This window comes from Oncorhynchus clarkii, chromosome 1, assembly GCF_045791955.1.
Source record: "Oncorhynchus clarkii lewisi isolate Uvic-CL-2024 chromosome 1, UVic_Ocla_1.0, whole genome shotgun sequence".
NCBI classification, from domain to species: domain Eukaryota; kingdom Metazoa; phylum Chordata; class Actinopteri; order Salmoniformes; family Salmonidae; genus Oncorhynchus; species Oncorhynchus clarkii.
This window is the reverse complement of record NC_092147.1, coordinates 56,584,425-56,609,574: the sequence shown is the minus strand read 5'-3', so window position 1 is coordinate 56,609,574 and position 25,150 is coordinate 56,584,425. Positions and strand designations below refer to the sequence as shown.

At 42.3% G+C, this 25,150-nt stretch overlaps 1 protein-coding gene across 2 annotated transcripts in view; it reads left to right on the top strand.

Annotated features, from left to right (window-relative positions):
* The window catches only part of LOC139409074 (fibroblast growth factor receptor 2-like), a 116,990-nt gene that overhangs the window by 75,096 nt on the left and 16,744 nt on the right, over positions 1 to 25,150 (top strand). For both annotated transcript variants that reach the window (XM_071153758.1, XM_071153766.1), the window contains exons 13-15: positions 2,550 to 2,740; positions 3,544 to 3,666; positions 17,998 to 18,068. In XM_071153758.1, coding sequence (XP_071009859.1) covers positions 2,550 to 2,740; positions 3,544 to 3,666; positions 17,998 to 18,068 — 385 coding nt within the window. The remainder of the gene's footprint in view (positions 1 to 2,549; positions 2,741 to 3,543; positions 3,667 to 17,997; positions 18,069 to 25,150) is intronic.

Here is a 25,150-nt window from a genome sequence, read left to right as displayed (position 1 = left end):
TGTCTTCATGTGTACATATAATTAATTTCAATACACATGAACCATATCGATTGCATAATTGGCCTATGAGGATCTGTAGGGCCGTTATCATTGACAATTCACATTACACAATATGTTTGAAGCTGCGCTCCAAGCCGCGCTCCGCGGTAATAACTATTAACAGTAACTGAATGGCCCACTCTCCCGATCGCCACAGATAATTCAGATGAAAGGTAACATAGTCGGTGGACTTACGTGGATTCATGGACCCACAGAACTTCTGGATCAGATGGAGTTAAGGAAGAGAAAGCAGCGAGATCAGGCGATGGCAATTTCCTCCTTTTATGGAGTTGAGATCTGTCTGACATTTCCACCTGACCTAATTAAAGCGCCCCTGGCCCAGCTGAGTAAATGGCAATGAATTAAATGTATTTCTGAGGTGGATTATCCCTTTAACCTGTCTAGTCGGAACCACAGCCAGTGAAAGTGAAGGGCGCCAAATTCAAAACAACAAAAATCACATAATTAAAATTCCTCAAGCATACAAGTATTTTACACAATTTTAAATGTAAAATTCTCATTAATCCAGCCACAGTGTCTGATTTCAAAAAGGATGTACAGCGAAAGCACCACAAACGATTATGTTAGGTCACCGCCAAGCCACAGAAAAACACAGCCATTTTTTCCGGCCAAAGAGAGGAGTCACAAAAATCAGAAATAGAGATAGTGATTTATTCTAACCTTTGATGATCTTCATCAGATGACACTCATAGGACTTCATGTTACACAATACATGTATGTTTTGTTTGATAAAGTTAATATAAAAAAATCTGAGTTTACATTGGCGCGTTACGTTCAGTAGTTCTAAAACATGCGGTGATATTGCAGAGAGCCATATCAATTTACAGAAATACTCATAATAAACATTGATAATGATATGACTATTATACATGGAACTTTAGATAAACTTCTCCTTAATGCAACCACATTTCAAAAAAACTTTACGGAGAAAGCAAACCATGCAATAATCTGAGTACAGCCTTTAGACAACAAAGCAGCCAAAAAGATACCCGCCATATTGGGTAGTCAACATTACTCAGAAATAGCATTTTAAATATTCACTTACCTTTAATGATCTTTGAATGCACTCCCAGGAATCCCAGTTCCACCATAAATGTTTTGATTTGTTTGATAATGTCCATCAGTTATGTCCGAATATCTTCTTTTGTTAGGGCGTTTGGTAAACAAATCCAAAAGCGCGTTCAGGTCGTGCCGAATGTCGGACAAAAAGTTCAAAAAGTTCCGTTACAGCCCGTAGAAACATGCCAACCTTAGTATGGAATCAATCTTTAGGATGTTTTTAACATTAATGTTCCAACCGGACAATTCCTTTGTCTGTACAAATGAAGTGGAACGTAGCTACCTTTCACGTGAGCGCGCCAGACCGAGGCTGTGGCACTCTGCCAGACCACTCACTCAAAGAGCCCTTATGAGCCCCTCCTTTAGAGTATAATCCTCAAAACAGGTTCTAAATACTGTTGACATCTAGTGGAAGCCTTGGGAAGTGAAACATATCTAATTTCACCCTGTATCTTCAATGGGGGCCGAGTTGAAAAACTACAAACCTCAGATTTCCCACTTCCTAGTTGGATTTATCTCAGGTTTTCGCCTGCCATATGAGTTATGTTATACTCACAGACATCATTCAAACAGTTTTAGAAATTTCAGAGTGTTTTCTATCCAATACTAATAATAATATGCAAATATTAGCATCTGGGATAGAGTAGGAGACAGTTCACTCTGGGCATGCTATTCATCCAAAAGTGAAAATGCTGCCCCTTATCCCAAAAAGGTTAAAGGACTGGTTCACTTTTTTGATGTAAAGGGCATGTTATAGAAGGTTACAGACTTTTTGGGGGACGATTTCACTTGGTTTTGAAAAAATGACCCCACCCGCAATAGACTTCCTCATTCCTCGTTCTCCGGGTTCTCATATCACCACAATTAGAACGAGAAAGCACGTACATGCTCTTACAAGAAAATGTATCGTTTGAGTCCAACAAAATGAAATATAACGCTGTGGATAAAGTTTGCAATTGCATCAATTACAATAAGGAAGTGAACTACTCCTTTAATGGTCCAATGCAGCCATTTTTTTTATCTCAATATCAAATCATTTGGTGGCCATTAATAAACATGAACAATGCTCCCAAAACACCCAAATACGTCCTTTGGTTCCATTGTGGTGAAATGAGAAACAAGAAAGCACGCGCATGCTCACACACCGAAATGTATTGCTAGAGTAGAGTTGCCAAGTTCTCTCCCACACACCTACAATGAATATAGTGTTGAACAGAACTCTACCCTCCCATATATTTGTCATTAGTCCATGTTTGCCACTGTCCCCCACAAATTGTTTCAGTCAACATTTAAATCCTGATGCCCAAAATCCCTGCTTGACTCGGTTACTTCTCTCCTCCCCACTTTGGAAAGCAGTGGTCAGTCAGTGTGGTTGAGTCCTAAATGAGTGTGTCTCTCTTTCTCTCTCTCTCTGTGTGTGTGTGTGTCAGGCCCTCTGTATGTGATAGTGGAGTATGCCTCTAAAGGGAACCTGAGGGAGTACCTACGTGCCCGCAGGCCCCCTGGCATGGAGTACTCCTACGATATTAACCGCTGCTCAGACGAACAGCTCGCCTTCAAGGACCTGGTCTCCTGTACCTACCAGGTGGCACGGGGCATGGAATATCTGGCCTCGCAGAAGGTGCACACACCACACACAAACACACCATGTTCATTCTCACCATTCTGCTTGGTAGACAGACTTCCATGACATTGCACTGGGCCTTTGTGATAGGGCTTTATAGCTAAAGGTGGTTGTGTAAAAAGTGTGTGTTTATCATTGTGGGAATATTGTCTCCTAAAAACACATCTCTAGCCCTCTGTCCAAATCCCAGCATTGTCTCTCGCTATCACACAAAGCCTTTCTGTGCAGACAACTGAAGAATATATTTTTCACAACAGGGAATGGGCACATAGCCCAACACTCCATCACGCTCCCTCTCACTAGAGGAATCTGTCAGAGGCTAGAGCATACAATCACAGAGTATGTTAAGACACACACATACATACACACACGCTCTGGCACGCAGTCATGCACAGAGACACACATGCACACCTAGGCACACAAAACAACTTATGTATGTCAAAAATAGTTTTCAGATTCAGGCTTGTTTCTCATGCATGTGCAATGTCGTCATGGTATATTAGGTAGCATGTGGTTAGTTGAATGTGTGTTTTTGGGTTACTACACGTATAAAGTATAAAAGCATTTATTAGCATCGCTTGTTTGTATTTTAGCATTTGCATATGTATTTATTTGCACAATGAAGTAACTGTATAATGTTCTCTTCTCCTTTTCCCAATCTTTCCACTGGTTTTCCTCTCTTCTACCCTCTTCTGCTTTTCTAACCTTTTTCTCTCCTCTCCATCCACCCCTGCCCTTTCACAATTACCACTGTTATCTTTTCTCCCCTTCTCCTATTTTATCTCCTTCTCTCCATCCAGTGTATACATAGAGATCTAGCAGCGAGGAATGTCCTGGTCACAGAAAGCAACTTTATGAAGATTGCAGACTTTGGCCTGGCCAGAGACGTCCACAACATTGATTACTATAAAAAGACAACTAACGTGAGTATTTTGGGGGGGGGCACATGCTATTCTGTGTGTAAGTTAGTGTTCTGTGGTGTTGTGAGGGGGTGTATGTGACAGAGTTTGGGGTCAATTCCATGTAAATTCTGTTAAAAGTCCAGGTAGTCGATAATGGACCGTAACAGATATGTATGTAGTTGGTGCTGTATATGAACTAATATATTGTACAATCTATGCTCCCTGCATATAAAATCCACGAAGACTGCCGGAAAGCCCCGAACGATTGTAATTTTTGTAAACTCACATGGTGGAGGAACATACATGTATTGCCTGTAGCCTACTGTACACAGTAAGCTGTAAATGGCACTTCACCTTTTACTATAAACAACAAATGTGATGATTTTTCTACAATAGTCACAACAATCTTTATAGAATACAAATGTAATTACATGTGGAAATACATATGAGTGAACATTAGCAAGCAAGCAGCAGATGGAACAGAAATGGAATTCTCTCTTCCTTCTCCCCGGGTTTTAGCTTGTTTTAGGATATTTAATGGCCCATACCAGTGACAAACATAGCTATGTTATTAACATATGGCAATACACAAACAAAATCTAGCTAATTTATTTAGCTAACGTGACTTCAGGAAATTTTCACACCCTTGACTTTTTCCAAATTTTGTTGTGTTATAAAGTGGGATTAAAATTGTTTTAATTGTATTTGTTATGCAAATGTATATAATTGTAGTTCATAAAAGTTAACGAATTTGAAGTTAGAATAGCTTAAACATGTGAGAGTTGGTTTGGTGCCTCTAGCTTGAACGGTTCAATAGTTAATGTTGTGGAGTTATTCAATGGAAATGTGTATTATTACAGTTCCTAAAATGTTAAAATATTTTTTATTTAGGATAGCCTGAACATGAGAAAGTGGGTTTGGTGATGTTATGCTAATGTATGCTAATGTATTCTGACCCCAATTAGTCAACTGTTCTATTGTTTGGTCGTTAGGCTGTTGGTCGACCTTGAATGTTTTAGTTGAGCAGGAACAAATATATATATTTGTGCCCATCTCAGTAAACAAATCCATTGCGGAGGCCTAGGCTAAAAGCCAATTTATGCTTGCTCTGAAAATGTGGTCAGATCCTCCAGAGGCATGCAGAGGCCAAAGCGAGCTCTGTACCACATCGCCATGCTCCTCCCAAATGTTTTATTTTTTATTTATCCTTTATTTAACTAGGCAAGTCAATTAAGAACACATTCTTATTTACAATGACGGCACAATGCACTTAGGGTGTATCTATATTTTAAAAAATACACTTTTAAATAATGGGACCAATTGATATGTCTAAAGAACAAACGGCTTTAGGTCGACCAAGATTTTTTTTGTCGGGGAGATCCCTAGTCTTCTTAAACTGGTTAGTATTTGTGTGGTTGGTCATTAGTTGTGTTGTTCAGTAGTTGTCTGTTTTATTATTTATTTAACTAGGCAAGTCAGTTAGGAACAAATTCTTATTTACAATGACGGCCTACCAGGGAACAATAGGTTAACTGCCTTGTTCAGGGGCGAAACTACAGATTTTTACCTTGTCAGCTCAGGGATTCGATCCAGCAGCCTTTCGGTTTCTGGCCCAACACTTTAACCACTAGGCTACCTGCCGCACCTGATTGTGGTCAGTAGTTGTGTGGATGTGGTCAGTAGTTGTGTGGATGTGGTCAGTAGTTGTGTGGTTCTGTAGGTGTGGTCAGTAGTTGTGGTCAGGAGTTGTGTTCAGTAGTTCTGCTCAGGAGTTGTTGTGGTCAGTGGTTGTGACCAGTAGTTGTGTGGTTTTGGCCAGTAGTTGTAGTAAGTAATTGTGGGGTTTTGGTCAGTAGTTGTGGGTTTGTGGTCAGTAGTTGTTGCTACGCAACAGTTGCCTTGGCTGGCCTGCTCCCTCTATGGCTAAAGCCAGTGTAAAAGACATGCTAACATATACAGTACATTTGTGCTTTTAAACTAAATAAGTACTGCACTTTAACTAGGGCTGTTGCGGTGACCTTATTACCGCCACACCGGCAGTCATGACCGCAGTCAAATTCCACGTGACCGCACTCTGGACATGGCTAACGACCATCAGGTCACACAGGGCTCTTGTCTCTAACCACTCTGACTTTAATGCAATGTATCACAACCGGCCATGATCGGGAGTCCTATAGGTTGGCGCACAACTGGCCCAGCATCGTCCGAGTTTGGTGAGGGTTTGGCCGGAGGGGCTTTACTTGGCTAATCGCGCTCTAGCGACTCCTTGTTGCAGGCCGGGCGCCTGCAGGCTGACCTCGATCGTCAGATGAACGGTGTTTACTCCGACACATTGGTGCTTCTGGGTTAAGCAGGCGGGTGTTAAGAAGCACGATTTGGCGGATCATGTTTCGGAGGACGCATGACTCGACCTTCGCCTCCCAAGCCCATTGGGGAGTTGCAGCGATCTTGCTTTTTTTATGTTGACTCGCCTCATGGTGATTTATCAATTTGAAGAAAGAAGTTCAACAACAGGTCGAAACTGAGTGGAAACATGGCCTTTGGATGTTGTTTCAAAGCTGAACGAAATGGACAGCGCTTTCTAAGGTGATTCATTCAACACCCATACACATATTATAGCCCAAGCCCAAAAAATACCCTGAATTAAAATGATTGTGCTGTTATACAATACATAGCCTACCGCATGTTACACACAGCAGAAAAAAAAACTGATTTAAGGAGTCTTTGGGTCATAATTGGTTTTATTAATTATAGTAATCGCATTTGAGTGTGTATTATTATGCATACTGGATGGACTGGTTTCCTTATGCTGTGCTCCAAACTTAATATCCATGAGTCTGGGAGAGAACAAGGCCTAGGTGATGCTGTTGGTTCATTGAGTGTGCAGGGCAGTTTACGGAGCTAGCCTACATGTTTATTTGACACATTACCTTTAGCTACAGAATATCTCACCAACATTTCCATCTCCTCTCTTTCCTCCATTCCTTTCCTGAGTGCACAGTGATGGGGCTGTCAACAGTTAAATTAAATATGTTTTGTTGTGAAAACATTTTATTTGACTTCACTGCATCACATCCAGCCGTGATTGGGAGTCCCATAGGGCGGCGCACAATTGGCCCAGCGTTGTCCGTGGTAGGCAGTCATTGTAAATCATTTTTTCTTAATTGACTTGCCTAGATAGATAAAGGTTCAAATTAAAAATACATTATAAAAAAATCCCAAACAGATTTCACTTGGTTTCCCAAATTAGGGACTGGGTAGTTGCAGGAACAGGGTTGGAGAGCCCATGGCATACAGAGTTTGGGCGTAACGTCACTTGTCGCGCAGCGAGAGGCTGCATGCTCCTCAAACAGTGGTTGATGCATGGAGTGAAATAACCAGAGTAGCCTACCCGCATGATTGAAAAGAGGGCTCTAGTCGCTATTTGAGTACACACGGATGACATGGCTTTACCCCCTGCCCATTTGATAATGGGCCATTCTAAATCGAAACAGAAGTCTGTTGGGGAAAATATATAACACTTGATGAGAGAACAGCGTGCGCAACCTGAGGCAAGGAACAGAGCGCACAACTTTTTGCGACTTTCTCAAATCATCGATAGTCTATGGTCGCATCATGCAGCCCATATATGTTTTGATTTCTAAAAGACATTAAGGTTTGTGTCATTCGCAACCAAAGTTGCCAAATAACTCTAAATCTAGCGTATAGGACCTGTTTCAAATGATCACTTTTACACTCAACATAGCCACTTCATATGCCCACTCGCTCCAGAATGTAAAAAATATCCTTTCTATTTTATTCAGCTTCAAGTTCAATTATATTCTTCTTACTATAAAATCATATCATGTAAAATAATGGCATTGGACTTAAGCATATCTTGTCTGCTAAATGAACAAGCCAACAGCTTATGCCATGGCACATAGTCAGATAACATACAGTAGGCCAACGCATACTGTTCTTCTGAAATACATATCATGTTTCTTTAGATGTGCCTAAAATAAATGGATTTATTATACTTTTTAAAATCTGACCAACAAAACGTATTTGCTAGATTCATGATAGTGTTGTTAGACAAAGCAAGGAAAGTGAACTTCAAAACCTGATGTCATTTTATTGGAATTAGCAGCTGTTGTTGGTAAATAATGAATCTGCTAGCTTCTGACATGACCTACTGCATCTAGAGAGAGATCAGTTGGTGTGTTACTAAAACAGCATTATCTATTGATTGGTCGAAGCTATTCCTAATATTTTTTTCAGTTTTGAAAAGCAGAGAAAGATTTTATACACTGTTTTTGTCTGACTTGTTCGGGGGGAGTGGTCAAAACGACAGTTGTTTGGAAACAGATGGGGGAAAAATGTGTTAATGCAGTTACTGAAACTGCTGTTTCATGAGATCCGTAGGGGATATTTTTGTTCCGTGAACAGATTTGAATAGCGGAGAAGGAGGTGAAGGTGTCGCACCCTCTCCAACAAGTTAGACAAAACGTTGGAAGTGTTCAAAATTTCAGCTGTTTTTTGAAAGTTACAGAAAATGTTGTGGTTGCAAAAACAGCTGTAACTTTATCTAAATAAGATTTGTTTAAAAAAAAGGGTTAAATACATACAAATGTGTTTCCTGATCTTTCTTAAATCTCAGTGAATTTGTTATTCAATATGTTTGTTTGGGCTAATAGCAGTAAGGCCAATTTCTTTTCTCCATACAATATATATTTTTATACTTCAAGGGGTCTTACAATTTAAAATCAAATAGCTAAACTACCCTGGCTTAGACTTATGAATTAAAATGTATACATTATATAAAAAGTTATGTAATCACACTGGTCATGGCTAGTCTACATACAGTGGGGCAAAAAAAGTATTTAGTCAGCCACCAATTGTGCAAGTTCTCCCACTTAAAAAGATGAGAGGCCTGTCATTTTCATCATTGGTACACTTCAACTATGACAGACAAAATGAGGGGAAAAAATCCAGAAAATCACATTGTAGGATTTTTTTATGAATTTATTTGCAAATTATGGTGGAAAATAAGTATTTGGTCCCCTACAAACAAGCAAGATTTCTGGCTCTCACAGACCTGTAACTTCTTCTTTAAGAGGCTCCTCTGTCCTCCACTCGTTACCTGTATTAATGGCACCTGTTTGAACTTGTTATCAGTATAAAAGACACCTGTCCACAACCTCAAACAGTCACACTCCAAACTCCACTATGGCCAAGACCAAAGAGCTGTCAAAGGACACCAGAAACAAAATTGTAGCACCAGGCTGGGAAGACTGAATCTGCAATAGGTAAGCAGCTTGGTTTGAAGAAATCAACTGTGGGAGCAATTATTAGGAAATGGAAGACATACAAGACCACTGATAATCTCCCCCGATCTGGGGCTCCACGCAAGATCTCTCCCCGTGGGGTCAAAATGATCGCAAGAACTGTGAGCAAAAATCCCAGAACCACACAGGGGGACCTAGTGAATGGCCTGCAGAGAGCTGGGACCAAAGTAACAAAGCCTACCATCAGTAACACACTACGCCGCCAGGGACTCAAATCCTGCAGTGCCAGACGTGTCCCCCTGCTTAAGCCAGTACATGTCCAGGCCCGTCTGAAGTTTGCTAGAGAGCATTTGGATGATCCTGAAAAAGATTGGGAGAATGTCATATGGTCAGATGAAACCGAAATATAACTTTTTGGTAAAAACTCAACTCGTCGTGTTTGGAGGACAAAGAATGCTGAGTTGCATCCAAAGAACACCATACCTACTACTGTGGCTGTTTTTCTGCAAAGGGACCAGGACGACTGATCCGTGTAAAGGAAAGAATGAATGGGGCCATGTATCGTGAGATTTTGAGTGAAAACCTCCTTCCATCAGCAAGGGCATTGAAGATGAAACATGGCTGGGTCTTTCAGCATGACAATGATCCCAAACACACCACTCGGGCAACGAAGGAGTGGCTTCGTAAGAAGCATTTCAAGGTCCTGGAGTGGTCTAGCCAGTCTCCAGATCTCAACCCCATAGAAAATCTTTGGAGGGAGTTGAAAGTCCGTGTTGCCCAGCAACAGCCCCAAAACATCACTGCTCTAGAGGAGATCTGCATGGAGGAATGAACCAAAATACCAGCAACAGTGTGTGAAAACCTTGTGAAGAGTTACAGAAAACGTTTGACCTCTGTCATTGCCAACAAAGGGTATACAACAAAGTATTGAGATAAACTTTTGTTATTGACCAAATACTTATTTTCCACCATAATTTGCAAATAAATTCATTAAAAATCCTACAATGTGATTTTCTGTATTTTTTTCTTCTCATTTTGTCTGTCATAGTTGACGTATACCTATGATGAAAATTACAGGAATCTCTGATCTTTTTAAGTGGGAGAACTTGCACAATTGGTTGCTGACTAAATACTTTTTTGCCCCACTGTACCTTAAAGTTGCAACAGCATTTCTAGCTTAAACAGTGTAAGAGTTACGTGCTAAATAATAAAAAGTCAGAGGTATGATGACGAGTTAAACCCGGGACTTTTGCATCGCAAGTCCTACGAAATATGAAGCATGATGAAGATTTAGAACGGAACCACTGTTTTGTTCAAAAGCTGAGGAATTGGATGTGGAGAAATGTAACCACTCAAAAAAAAAAATAATAATAATAATAATTTAAAAAATTTAAAAAATCGGTGAGCTATGGATACAAAATTTAAATGTTATCCATATTCAGAGGTTAAACGGTATCTGTTTAAAATTACATTGTTTAGAAACAATTGAGTAGAACAAGCATATTTTTAGGGTTCTGATGGGGTATGACAAATTGGACTAAGCGCATTTATTATATATAGTGCATTTGGAAACTATTCAGACCTTGACTTTTTCCACATTTTCCACATATTCTAAAATGGATTAAATAGTTTTTTCCCCCTCAATCTACACACAATACCCCATAATGACAAAGCAAAAACAGGTTTAGACATTTTTGTAAATGCATGGTGTTAAATATTTTTGTATTCATATATTCATGTCATTGACACTTACAAATAATTAAAATGTAGTTGCTAGTAGAATGTTACAATGCGAATGTCATGTAAAAAAAATATATATTTTATACATTGTTTTAGAACTAAACCTCCCTTGCACTGCACTGCTTTGTAACACCTTTTGCTCAGTTGTTTCAGTGGGCTGGCCCTCATCTGCTCTGTAAGCAAATTATTCCCATAGTTCGCTTCTGGAGACAGTTTTGTTAACAAGCTGTGGGCATGGAGGTATGATATCTTCTTTAGAAGAAGCCATGTTGTCTGCATTCTCTCTCCTCTCGCTTGCTCCTCAAAAGTGGCTTGCACTGTCAGCTGCAAGTGCAAGCATGGCTGGCTTACTACGGCCCCCTTAAGATTCAGACAAATTACTAGACATACAGATTGATGGATCGAGTCTATGACGTGAGACAGATTTGACTGAAGTACCGAAAGTAACAGAACGTCTAGTTCCGAACCGTTATTCGTGTTCTAGTATTTAATAAGTACCGAAGGGTCGGTGTACCATGCAACACCAAAGTAAACGTTGTTAAACTGGAACCCAGTTGTGTCATTTCGAGTTAACACTTCCCTCCCTCCCTTCTCAGTCTTGGCAGAGATTGGAGGTTCCCAGACCATCAGTAAATGCAGTGCTTATAGAGTGGCTCTGTGCCTCTCTTGTTCCTTCACTTCCATAGCCACTTGTCCAAACAGCCCGAGAGAGAGAGAGAGACAGATACTGAAAGAGATGGAGAGCAGAGTGCTTGTCATCTTCATAGTAGACCCCCAGTAGCATTCATCCCATTCCCACTGTAGAGCATAGCACAGCCCGCTGCTTTTTCATTACACATACTATAATGCAGAGAACCTAGCCTAGTTGAAAACAACCACCCACAACAGCATGGGCCATAGACAGTGAGTGATAGTGAAGATGTAGTCTAGGAGAAAAGAGACTTATTTCAGAAGGTGTATTAAAAAGGTAGGGGCAGATATAATGTTAATCATCATGACGGTTCCTCTATGAGGACGGATATCATCACCATCTATGAGGGCCTCCTAACCCTATCTGGGAAAGCTGATTACCTGGCGGTTCAATCAAGGCAAAATAATATTGTAATAGATGGTATCCAGGAAAGTCAAAGTGAAATATGGCCAGAATCAGAGACAAAGTTCATAACTTGCGAGGTGAAGAGGAGGATTATTTAAAATACTGTTTGAAGAGGTAGCGTTTCAGAAGTTTTCGGAAGATGGGCAGGGACTCTGCTGTCCTAGCTTCAGGGGAAAGCTGGTTCCACCATTGGGCTGCCAGGACAGTAGAGCTTTGGAGGGCCAAGAGACCTGAGGTGGCAGAACTGAGTCCTTGAGTTGGGTTTGAGCATCGCATGAAGGTAGGGATGGGCAGTTCCTCTTGCTGTTCCGTAGGTAAGCGCCATGGCCTTGTAGTGGATGCGAGCTTCGACTGGAAACCAGTGCAGTGTGCGGAGGAGCGGGGTGACATGAGAGGACTTGGGAAGGTTGAAAATAAGTTGCAGGGGTTTGATGGCACAAGCAGGGAGCCCAGCCAACGGCAAGTTGCAGATGTCCAGACGAGAGGGGACAAGTGCCTGTATTAGGACCTGCTCCGCGTCCTGTGTGAGGTAGGGCCGCACTCTACGGATGTTGTACAGCATGAACCTGCAGGAGTGAGTCACTGCTTTGATGTTTGTAGAGAATGACAGGGTTTTGTCCTGGGTCACGCTAAGGTTCTTTGCACTTTGGGAGGGCAACACTGTAGTTGTCAGCCGTGATGGAGAGCTTTGAGCGGACAGGCCTTCACCAGAAGGAAGAGCAGTTCCATCTTGTTGAGCTTGAGGGGGTGGGCCAAAATCCAAGTTGAGATATCTGGGGGAGAGGGAGGGGGGTGATAGCAGAGATAGGAGAGACCATGTGAGGATATGATGGAGCCGAGTGACTGGTTGTATAGACAGAAGAGGAGAGGCCCTAGAACCGAGCCCTGGGGGACACCAGTAGTGAGAGTACGTGGTGCAAACACAGATCCTCCTCACGTCACCTGGTAGGTGCATAGACTTCTCCACCACTGAGAGGGTGGAGAAAATGATCTGAGTGTTAGATCTAGCGGTTAGCTCTAGGAGGATGAGAACAGAGGAGAGAGTCAGCTTTAGCCGTGCGGAGAGTCTCCATGACACAGAGAAGAGCAGTCTCGGTTCAGTGACCAGTCTTTAAGCATGACTGGTTAGGGTCAAGAAGATCATTCTGAGAGCGATAATGAGAAAGTTGATTAGAGACAGCACACTCAAGTTTTTTGGAAAGAAAAGATGTGAGATGAGTTGAGTGTTGGTTTCTTGAAAAGGGGAGAAACTCGGGCCAGAGGGGATGCAGCCGGTGGTCAGGGATGAGTTGATGAGGGAAGGGAGGAATGGGAGAAGGTCTCCAGAGATGGTCTGGAGAAGGGAGGAGGGGATGGGGCTGGGTGGCCAGACCTCACTAGTTGCAGGATGTCATCTGGTGAGAGAGGGGAGAAAGAGGTCAAGACGTAGGGTAGTTCTGTGTGTTTGAGACTAGTGGACTCAATAGGCTTAGTGAATGAGTAGCGGATATCATCAACCTTTTTGTCAGTGGTTGACAAAGTCGTCCACAGAGGGACGAGGGGGAGAGTTTCCTAGGGTTAGAGGTAAAGCTTTGAAATTTAGAGTGGTAGAAAGTGGCTTTAGCAGCAGATATAGTAAGAGAAGGTAGAAAGGAGGGAGTGAAAGGACGATAGGTCCTCCGGAAGTTTCATTTTCGCTCAGCTGCCCGTAGCCCTGTTCTGTAAGCTTGCAATGAGTCACTCAGCCACGGAGTAGGAGGTGAGGGCCGAGCGGAAAGGAGACAGGGCGAGTCATAGGATGCGGGAATGGAGGAGAGTAGGGTCGAAGAGGCAGAATCAGGAGACAAGAGGGAGAAGGATGTAGCAGAAGGGAGCGATAGGATAGAAGAGGAGAGTGTAGTGGGCGAGAGAGAGCAAAGATTGTGACGGCACATGACCATCTGGGTAGGAGCTGAGTGGTTAGGGTTGGTGGAAAGGGAGATAGAACAGGAAACTAAGTAGTGATCAGAGTCCTGGAAGGGGTGGGGGGGTTGCAGTGAGATTAGTAGGTCCAGCAGCCTCTAGAAAAGTATAGCCTGAGATGAACTCTGCGTTCTTGACTGCAAATTGGCTGTCCAAATGCTAACAGAGACCCGGAATTGCACATGGGTTGTGCATGCAGGGTACACTAAATTAGAAGGGTTTGCAGCCAGGGGGTGGGGAGTGTCTGTAAAGCCTGCCGAGAGAGGTGCAAAACAGGTATAGAAAACACACACATAGTTGACAAAGCTACAAAAGAGCAACATTAGAACATCTAGGTAAGATACTCAAGTGAGAGTTGTGTGGTGCCTTCCTCGAACAACTCGGCAGAACTGTTTTTGTTTTGCCGACTGTCTTTGTTTTGTGACAAAACTGACCTGACCGCCGCTTACAGCTGCGACTGAGAAACCAGGGGCGACTGAAGCGCTAACACTGATTGTCTAGGAGAAGTGAAACCACTCCCCCACCTATACAGCCACTGATTACCAAAGAAAGTCACACAGTTCCTGCCCCTTGATCCTGGTTGATGTGTCAACAACTATCTGAAAATGATGATCAGTCAGCAGTTCACACACCAAGTAGGCCACTGGAAAGACAGGCAGCACTTAAAGTAGATGGCCCTCGCTAGCAAAAATACTACTAGCTAGAAAAAACTAGACCACAACAGATAAAGAAACAAAAATATATACATATCACTCCTGGAGATATCAGGAGTCATCTGTCTATAGAATGAAGCACGATTGTAGTGAAGTCCTTCAGGTTCAAGGACAAGCTTGAGGTTCTTGAAAGAGCGAAAACCCTTAAAGGGTCCAGCATCTTCATCAATGAGGATTTCTCTGAGGCAGTCCACCAAAGAAGAGAATAACTCATGCCAGCTATGAATGCTGCGGGAGAATGTGGGGACATAGCCTATGACAAACTGATTGTTCACCCTTCTCCCAAGGGCCTATGAGGAGTGACAGAAATACACCTTTGGGTTAGTAATCTCAGCCCCCCCCCCCCTCAGCCCCCCCCACACACACACACACTGACTGAGTATCTGCTGGTTCATGCTCGTCCAATCAAATACTCTGAAGCAAAGAAAGTTTTGTTGATTGCTCATACCTTTATGAATAAATGCATTTTTTTAAAAATGTTTTATTTTTAGCTTTATTTAACTAGGCAAGTCAGTTAAGAACAAATTCTTATTTTTAGTTTAAGGAATAAGATTAATAAAATGTGTAGTCATACCATTTATGTATTAGCAATATCAGAGACTCATTTGAGGATGCAAAAATCTCAATACATGGATTATACACTGAGTGTACAAAACATTAAGAACACCTGCTCTTTCCATAACAGACTGACCAGGGGAATCCAGGTGAAAGCTATGATCCTTTATTGATTTCACTTGTTAAATCCACTGCAATGTAGATGGAGGAGATGAGAGAGGTGAAAGGATTTGTTTTGTTGTCTAGAGACAAGTGAGACATGTATTGAATGGGCAAGACAAAATATTTATTTCCTTTGAGCTGGGTATGGTACATTTTAGGAGGTGCCAGATGGACCGGTATCGAGAATGGTCCACTTCCCAAAGGACATCCAGCCAACTTGACACAACTTTGGGAAGTATTTACCACAGTTACCATTTCGATAGATGCATGCATCAGTACCTAGGCTGATGATATCAGCAGCAGAAATGTATTTACAAGGATATGTTCACTGGCAGCTGGCTACTGTAGGAAAGTTATTGTAGCGATGTGCGCTGAGAGCAAAGAAGCAAGTTCAGGGAGTGAGTGTTTTAATAAAATGAACATAATACAAACCAAGAACCTCAAACAATGCATAGACATGAAACAGAAACAATGACACCTGGGGAAGGAACCAAAGGGAGTGACATATATATATATATAGGGCAGGTGAGTCCAGGTGAGTCTGACGACGCGCAGGTGCGCGTAACGATGGTAACAGGTGTGCACCATAACGAGCAGCCTGGTTACCTAGAGGCCAGAGAGGGAGCACACGTGACTGCACCCCCTTCCCTGACGCGTGGCTCCAGCTGCAGGACGCCGACAAAAATGACGATCCCAGGGAACAGGAGCGGACCGGTCACCTCTGCAGAGGCGCAGCCAATCCGGCTGAGACGCAGGAGCATGGCGACCTAGAGCGCTGGAGAGAGAGCATATCTGACGATACCCTCTCCCCAGCGCTGTCGGCTCCAGCCGCAGGACGCCAACCCAAGGGACGATCCCAGGGATCAGGAGCAGACCGGTCACCCCCACTGATGCGGACCGGTCACCCCCGCTGATGCACAGGTGCGCGTAACGATGGCAAGAGGTGTACGCCATAACGAGCTGCCTGGTACCTAGAGGCCGGAGAGGGAGCACACGTGGCAGTTACAATCTAATGAAACATTTGTTACATTAAACAGGATCCTTTCAGCCCATATGTGTCATCCTATGAAGTGGACGTTATGTTGCGCACTCACTAGTCTGTCCCTCTCATTTTAGTAGATATATTTTGCCGTAATCATCTGGCAACATGCAACAAGGGATGTAGCCTACAGTCAGAGGGGGAAGATGGACACTGTTGATTGGCAGGTGAAATTATGTCCAACGGGGTTGCAAGGTAAAAGTGGGACTGGGATGTGGGATTAGGTCGGCTCCTTTCCTCCTTGCTTGGCAGAAATCTCAGAAAAGGTCAAATTGTGAACTCGCGACCCAAATTGATCACATAGAATTGAGTATTTTTGCTGTTATATTTTTCGTAGATGGGTGTTATTCTACAAAGTTCTATATAGCGCTGCAGTGAGTGGGAGGGCTCTGACAGATTTGCTAAAAAGTATGGATGACAGGAAGTTTGTGGGTGCAGTGTTGTTAGACTTTAGTGCTGCTTTTGATGTAATGGATCATGAACTGTTGCTAGGTAAACTCAAATATGATGATGCTCTATTCTGGATGGTAAGCTATCTATCCAGGAGAAGGCAAAAAGTATTATTTAGTGGTAGCTTCGAACAGTAAAGATTTACGCTGTGGTGTTCCTCAAGTTAGCTGCCTAGACCCACTTCTTTACTAATGATTTACTGTACCCTCAGTAATGAATAAAGCAAGAGTGGTTATGTATCCTGATGACTCTACAATGTATAGCGCTGCATCAGCGTATAATGAGTTCACTAATGTACTGAACAAAGAACTAAGGACAGTGTCTGAGTGGGTTAACGTTAACAAATTGGTGTTGACTATTTCTAAAACAAAATGTGTTTTATTTGGTACAAGATAAATGCTTGCTGGTGACCCTCAATTAAACTTGTTGATGGATGGGTAGCCTGTGGAACCAGGTCATAAGACCAAACTACTTGGTGTCACATTGGACGCAGCTTTATCCTGGTTTGAACATATAGTTAACCTTGTAATCGAAATAGGTAGGGGCATTGCTATAACAAGAAAAGGTTCTGAGTATGTAACATCCAGCACTCTTAATCAGGGAATTCTAGCTTTGGTTCTATCACACCTAGAGTACTGTCCAGTCATATGGTCATCTGCTGCAAAAAAACTAGCTCAAAACAGTGCTGCCTAATTAGCTCTTCATTGCGCTAACCGTATGAATGTCTACCGAATGCATCTTAATCTCTCATGGCTTCCTGTTTTTTTTGGGAAGGGGGGTGTAGTAATATTCAAGAAACCAACATTTTTTTCTGCCCAACTAGTGTATACAAGTAACGAACATAACCACCACCAAACCAGACGGGCAAGTTAACCTTATACCCCCCAGACCAAGGACAAATCTCAAATCTAGAGTAATATTCAGAGCCATCACCGAATGGAATTCTTTACAAAGTCACATTTCTCAGGCAAAAAGTAAATCCAACTTCAAGAAAACAATTAAAGAACATCTACTGCGATCGACCACATGACTGGACAGATACTAATCCCACTGAATGTTAGATGTATTACCTCTAAGGTATTTTAATGCTCTTTAATGTCTACTTGTTAAGTGTTTGTAATGTCTTAAGGTAAAAGGTAATTGTTTCTAATGTCTTTATAGTGTTGAACCCCAGGAAGATTATCTGACGTTATAGCGTCAGCTAATGGGGATCCTAAATAAAAATAAAATTCCCAGATCTAATGATATTCCTGGGAATACCAAGAACCTGGAAGAACTGCATGATTGGTGAATAAATATTGGTCATAAAATACCCCAGAGGATGTCTATTTGCGCATAGATAACTTTTCCCTGTGACCTATTGACCTCTCACCTGTGTGGGTTTGTCCTCAGGGTCGTCTCCCGGTGAAGTGGATGGCTCCTGAGGCTCTCTTCGACCGTGTGTACACTCACCAGAGCGATGTGTAAGTACTGTAACTTGTTTTTACTCTCTCTCACACCCATGCAGTCCACTGGGCACAGATGTCAATTCAACGTCTATTCCACATTGGGTTAACATAATTTTATTAAAAGCAGGAACTCAGCCTAGACTGTGTTCATTAAGGCAAGAAAAACAATTAAAACAGGGAGGGACTAGCTAGACCTGTACAATAAAAAAACGTTTATATTCGTTTTCAGTTGCAAAACACTTTAAAACATTTGTCATTGTGTGCCCTAATTAACACAACCCTGGCCTATACACTCACTGGCTGTAGCTCTGTGATGCAAATTGTTTTGCAGCAAGACCGAGGGGGTAAGAGGGTGGGATGGTGGTGGGGGCTCGGGTACAGGAGGTCAGTGAGGTGTTTTGATTGTGGTGGAGTTAGTGGGTAGGGGGTGGTATTTTTTGGGGTGTGGGTTGTGTACCGGCCGGTCTGTGGCAAAAGTGAAAGTTTCACGCTAGACTTGCAGCCAATGCTGTGTTACTAATCTGCCTGTCTTCAAAGCCTCTGGAAGGGGCCAGAGCCCACCCCCTGCCCTGCCCTGCCCTGCTCGGAAGTCTCCCGTAGACCCCCTTCAAGTCTTTCACACATAACTGAATGCAACAATACCACCTCGCCCCCAACCTTCAAATTAGGCCTCCTCTCTCACCTCTCTCTACCCATTCTGCACACACTCGTCTCTCAGTCTTGAGTCTTCATTCTTTGAACATGTGGCTCATCTTTTTCGGCGGCCTTTTCCATGAACAAAATAATCCCTATTTTCCCCCCTCTGTTTTTATTTTCATTCATCTCGAAAGTGAATGGCAGCAGACCCGTCTTTCCTCCTTTCCTCATCTCTTTCAAGGACTACTTGCTCTAAAAAAAGGAAACCGAAGAACAAAAGAGTAGCCAAGTCCCCATCTGAATCACACTTTAGGCAAAAACTGATCCATAGCATGACATCAGATGAAATTAGTATATGATGTCTCTTTTGGATTAAGTAATACCCGCATACCCCCATGGTCTGATGTATGTGTTTTGATCTGCTTTTTACAATTCATATACATGTTGTTGTTTGTCAAGGAAAATGTTAGAGTGAAATGCCCAACCAGCTAACAGTGTGGACTGATTTGAGCCACAGAAGTATGCTTTTCTGCATAAGCTTAATTTATTTAGGCTAGTTAGCAGACCAGTCTCACCCCCCATTCCCCTGTTGTATGCTACCTTAGTGTGTGTGTGAGAGAGACCGAGAGAGAGCTTGTGTGTATACCTACATGGGCCAATGGAATGATGAGAGGTGAGCGATGGATACAAAGTGCCATTGAATGGAGCAGAGGAGTATGTAAACAAACAGAAAGATATGGTGGGAGATAGGAGAGAACAAATTCAGGGCCAGTTATGTTAACAGATGGATGGAGAAATACCCGCAGGACTAAATAAAAGAAAGGTGTGTCTGTGTCATGTCATGTCCTCTTTGGGTCATTAACGTAGGCTTGTAGCTCTGTGTATGTATGTGTGTGTGTGTTCCGCATTTCCTTGCGTGTGCTATAATACACTCTTTGTTGCTCCAAACACACACACTGCCATGATGAATGATTGTTTTGTTGAGATATGCCATACACTGAAAACAGACAACACTTCCATTGAATATTTCCCCTAGGATCTTTCCCGCTGTTAAATTAATTTAGGGGAAACATTGATCTTGTGTATCACTGTATGTAGATACAGCATGCTATTGATGAATGTCAATATCAGGGTATTATTGATGCTTTAAATGAGTGTTGTAATAATGACCGGACACTGTACAGTACAGTGACAATGTACAGTAGAAGTGAGCTAGCTATTAACACAGTCATCCATTACATAAATAGTAATCTATACTGTTAGCCTTGTTATCTCTGAGTGGGTGGTCCAGTTCACTGTTTGTTTTGGTGTGTCACTCTGACTAGTGCCTGGACAATGGGGGCCAGTGTGACATTGTGACTGTCCAGTATTGGGACAAAGGGCATCTTTGATGCCAGCATGGCACTACCCACCAGCTGTAGGAGCGGGTCGGTGCCGCGGGGTGGTGCGGGCTACCGGAGGGAGGTCAGAAAGAGGGCATTGATAGCTACACCCTGCTACAGCTCATCCAAGCTCATCACCAAAACCTCTCTGCAACTGGATCCTGGACTTCCTGATGTGCTGCCCCAGTTGGTGTGGGTATGTAACAACACCTCTGCCACGGTGACCATCAACACGGGAGCCCCTCAAGGGTGTGTGCAGTTCAGAAGAGTTTGTGCATATATTATGACAACATTTTGTTTGTCTTGGAATTCGGTGAGGAATTTTTTGGGCTGTTTGATCACGCACATCTTTTTATTGGTGGCAAGCCGAAGCTCGGAGCCAAAGTCTAAGCCCCTTCGTTGGTAATTGGTCAACAGTAGATCTTTTTCAATAACGTCTTTGTTGTCATTCAACAAGAGACAACTTGTTTTCATGCACATTTTTTCATTGAGAAATACTGCACCAAACATCTTATTTAAATGTAAAATTGCGCAACTAAGATCTCCTCTGCAAAAATGTCTAAATTAATGATCTTAGATTAATTCTGACTATTTTGAGGAAGTGTATATTGGCTACGGCATCTCAAAATAGACAAACCGTACTAATGCCGCGTTTTTCTTGTTGTTCGACCAAAGGTATTTTAACCAGTTGCGACGAGCAAACCCGGATCCGGGATCCTATTTATAGCCTCAAGCTCATTACCATAACGCAGCGTTAACTATTCATGAAAATCGCAAATGAAATGAAATAAATATGCTAGCTCTCAAGCTAAGCCTTTTGTTAACAACACTGTCATCTCAGATTTTCAAAATATGCCTTTCAACCATAGCAAAACAAGAATTTGTGTAAGAGTTTTGATACCTAGCGTAGCATTTAGCGTAGCATTCAGCGTGCAACATTTTCACAAAAACAAGAAAAGCATTCAAATAAAATCATTTACCTTTAAAGAACTTCGGATGTTTTCAATGAGGAGACTCTCAGTTAGATAGCAAATGTTCAGTTTTTCCAAAAATATTATTTGTGTAGGACAAATCGCTCCGTTTTGTTCGTCACGTTTGGCTACGAAAAAAACCTGTATCCAGGAGTGTAATTATCCCTGCAAGCTCATTAGCATAACGCAACGTTAACTATTCATGAAAATCGCTAATTAAATGAAATAAATATATTAGCTCTCAAGCTTAGCCTTTTGTTAACAACACTGTCATCTCAGATTTTCAAAATATGCTTTTGAACCATAGCTAAACAAGCATTTGTGTAAGGGTATTGATAGCTAGCATACCATTAAGCCTGGCATTCAGCATGCAACATTTTCACAAAAACAAGAAAAGCATTCAAATAAAATCATTTACGTGGTGTGGTGCCAGGACAACAGTCCCTCAACGTCAGTAAGACCAAGGAGCTAATCGTGAACTACAAGAAAAAGAGGGGAAAGCACGTCCCCATCCACATTGACAGGGCTGTAGTGGAGCGGGTCAAGAGCTTCAAGTTCCTTGGCATCTACATCACATGCTCCACACACACCCGCACAGTCGTGAAGAGGGCACGACAGCGCGTCTTACCCCTCAAGAGGCTGAAAACGTTTGGTATGGGCCCTCCCGATTCTCAGAAAGTTCTACAGCTGCACCATTGAGAGCATCTTGACTGGCTGCATCACAGCTTGGTATGACAAATGAACCGCTCTCGACCGCAATGCTCTACAGAGGGTGGTGCGGACGTCCCAGTACATCACTGTGGCCGAGCACCCTGCCACCCAGGACCTCTATATCAGGCGATGTCAGAGGAAGGCCCAAAAAATGTCACCAGCCAACCAAGCCATAGATTGTTCACTCTGCTACCGTCCGGCAAGCGGTACCAGAGGAGCATCAGTTCTCGGACCAACAGGCTCCGAGACAGCTTCTACCGCCAAGCCATAACACTGATAAATAGTTAATTAAATGGTTACCCGGACTATCTGCATTGGCCATATCTTGCACTGACTCTCTGCACACTCACAAGACTATATACAGTGCATTCAGAAAGTATTCAGTCCCATTCCCTTTTTCCATATTTTTTATGTATTAAATTACATTTTTTCCTCATCAATCTACACACAATACCCCATAATGGCAAAACAAAAACAGTTTTTTCGAAATGTTTGTAAATGTATTAAAATTTAAAAACATTATTCAGACCCTTTACTATGAGACTTGAACTTGAGCTCAGGTGCATCCTGTTTCCATTGGTCATTCTTGAGATGTTGCTACAGCTTGATTGGAGTCCACCTTTGGTAAATTCAATTGATTGGACAAGATTTGGAAAGGCACACACCTGTTTATATAAGGTCCCACAGATAACAGTGCATGTTAGAGCAAAAACCAAGCCATGAGGTCAAAGGAATTGTCAGTAGAGCTCGGAGACAGGATTGTGTCAAGGCACAGATCTGGTGAAGGGGTACCAAAACATTTATGCAGCATTGAAGGTCCCCAAGCACACAGGGGCCTTGGTCAGGGAGGTGACGAAGAACGCTATGGTCATCCTGACTGAGCTCCAGAGTTTGTCTGTCGAGATGGGAGAATCTTTCAGAAGGACAACCATCTCTGCAGCACTCCACCAATCAGGCCTTTATGGTAGAGTGGCCAGACGGAAGCCACTCCTCAGTAAAAGGCACATGACAGCTTGCTTGGCCACGTCATCACACAGTGAAATATTCAATGTGCGCAGCTGAACACTACATGCTGGAAACACTCAATTTGTTAACCAATATTTGTTCAATATAAATACTGAACTTGTTTTTGCATGGATTCCACGATGCTGTTTGCTTTTAACAGCTAGTCCTGCTATTTCTTGTCCCGGAATCCCACTTAATAGCCTGTTTGACAGAGCTGCTAGCCATCAAGCTAACAAAGTTAGTCCCAGATGAGTTTTGCAATGGAGCCCTTTTGTCTGGAGAAATAAATTAACGGTTCCAGCACTGTAGGAGCTGTATCTACTACGCTTTGTTTCGGTACAAACCGGATCACTCGGAGTTGTTTGCTTGCCGAGGATTATAGGCTTGAGGTGGCTTCCTTGATTACTCAGATCGCAAGCCTACGTAAGAAACTGGAGAAAGCACAGAGTGGAATGTTAACCTCTTCTACGCCGGTGGCTGGACGGCGTTCGCGCTTGTTGGATGAATCTCCGCCTTGTCGTTTGTCGTTATCCGACTGGCCGTTGTTGCCCGGAGATCCCCATCTGATAGCGGAGTCGAAGGAGCACACCAAGAGGAGCATGGCAATCAACGATGGTCGCATGTCACGAGCCGTGGAAGCTGAAGACAGTAGCCAACCGCAAAGCAGTCTACACTCCCAACGAGAGGCCTGGAGCGTATACAAACAACGAATAGTTTTGCCGTCTTGGATCCTGATTTTGCTGCACCTTCATCACTTTTATTTTTCTTCACAACTGGCTACGTGATTGCAGCTCAATTTGTGTAACTTTTGTTGACAATTTCGATACCTTTTTGAAACAAACACGTTTTATAAGGAGGATAGGATCCACCCAAATTGCGCCCTATGGGGCTCCCAATCACGGCCAGTTTTGATACAGCCTGGAATCAAACCAGGGTCTGTAGTGACGCCTCTAGCACTGAGATGCAGTGCCTTAGACCACTGCGCCACTCGGGAGCCCACATTAACATATGTATCTTAAGAAACAAGGTTCATGAAATCAATGATTTGCTAGTAACTGATGACATTCATATCTCTGAAAGTCACTTAGATAATACTGTTGATGATACAGTGGTAGCAATACAAGGTTATAACATTTACAGAAAAGGCAGAAATGCCAATGGTGGATGTGTTGCTGTTTTATATTCAGAACCACATTCCTGTAAAGCTTAGAGAGGATATCATGTTAAATACTGTTGAAGTAATATGGCTACAGGTTCATCTGCCTCACCTAAAACCCATTCTTGTGGGAAGCTGCTATAGACCACCATGTGCTAACAGTCAGTATCTGGATAATACGTGTGAAATGCTTGAAAATGTATGTGATATCAACAGAGAGGTATATTTTCTGGGTGATTTAAATATTGACTGGCTTTCATCAAGCTGTCTACTCAATAAAAAGCTTCAAACTGTAACCTGTGCCTGCAACCTGGTTCATGTTATCAGTCAGGTTAGTTACAAACAGCACAGGAATGAAATCATCAACATGTATTGATCACATCTTTACTAATGTTGCAGAAATTAGCTTGAAACCAGTATCCAGATCCATCGGATATAGTGATCACAATATAGTAGCCATATCTAGGAAAACCAAAGTTCCAAAGGCTGGTCCTAATATAGTGTATAAGAGGTCATACAAGAAGGTTTGTAGTTATTCCTATGTTGTTGATGTAAATAATATTTGGTCCATGGTGTGTAATGAGGAGCAAACAGATGCCGCACTTGACACATTTATGAAATTGCTTATTCCAGTTACTAATAAACATGCACCCATTAAGAAAATGACTGTAAAAACTGTTAAATCCCTGTGGAGTGATGAGGAATTGTAAAAATTGTATGGTTGAGAAGGATGAGGCAAAAGGAATGGCAAATAAGTCAAGCTGCACAACCGATTGGCAAACGTATTGCAAATAAAGAAATCATGTGACTAAACTCAATAAAAAGAAGAAGAGACTACACGATGAAACAAAGTTAAGTGACATAAAGAATGATCGTAAAAGGCTTTGGTGGACCTTAAATTACATTTTGGGAAAAAAGGCAAACTCGGCTCCATCATTCATTGAATCAGATGGCTCATTTATCACAAACCCACTGATATTGCCAACTATTTTAATAATTTGTTCATTGTCAAGATTATCAAACATAGGCATGACGTGCCAGCAACAAATGCTGACACTACACATCCAAATATATCTCACCAAATTATGAAAGACAAGCATTGTAATTTTGAATTCTGTAAAGTGAGTGTGGAAGAGGTGAAATACAGTGCCTTGCGAAAGTATTCGGCCCCCTTGAACTTTGCGACCTTTTGCCACATTTCAGGCTTCAAACATAAAGATATAAAACTGTATTTTT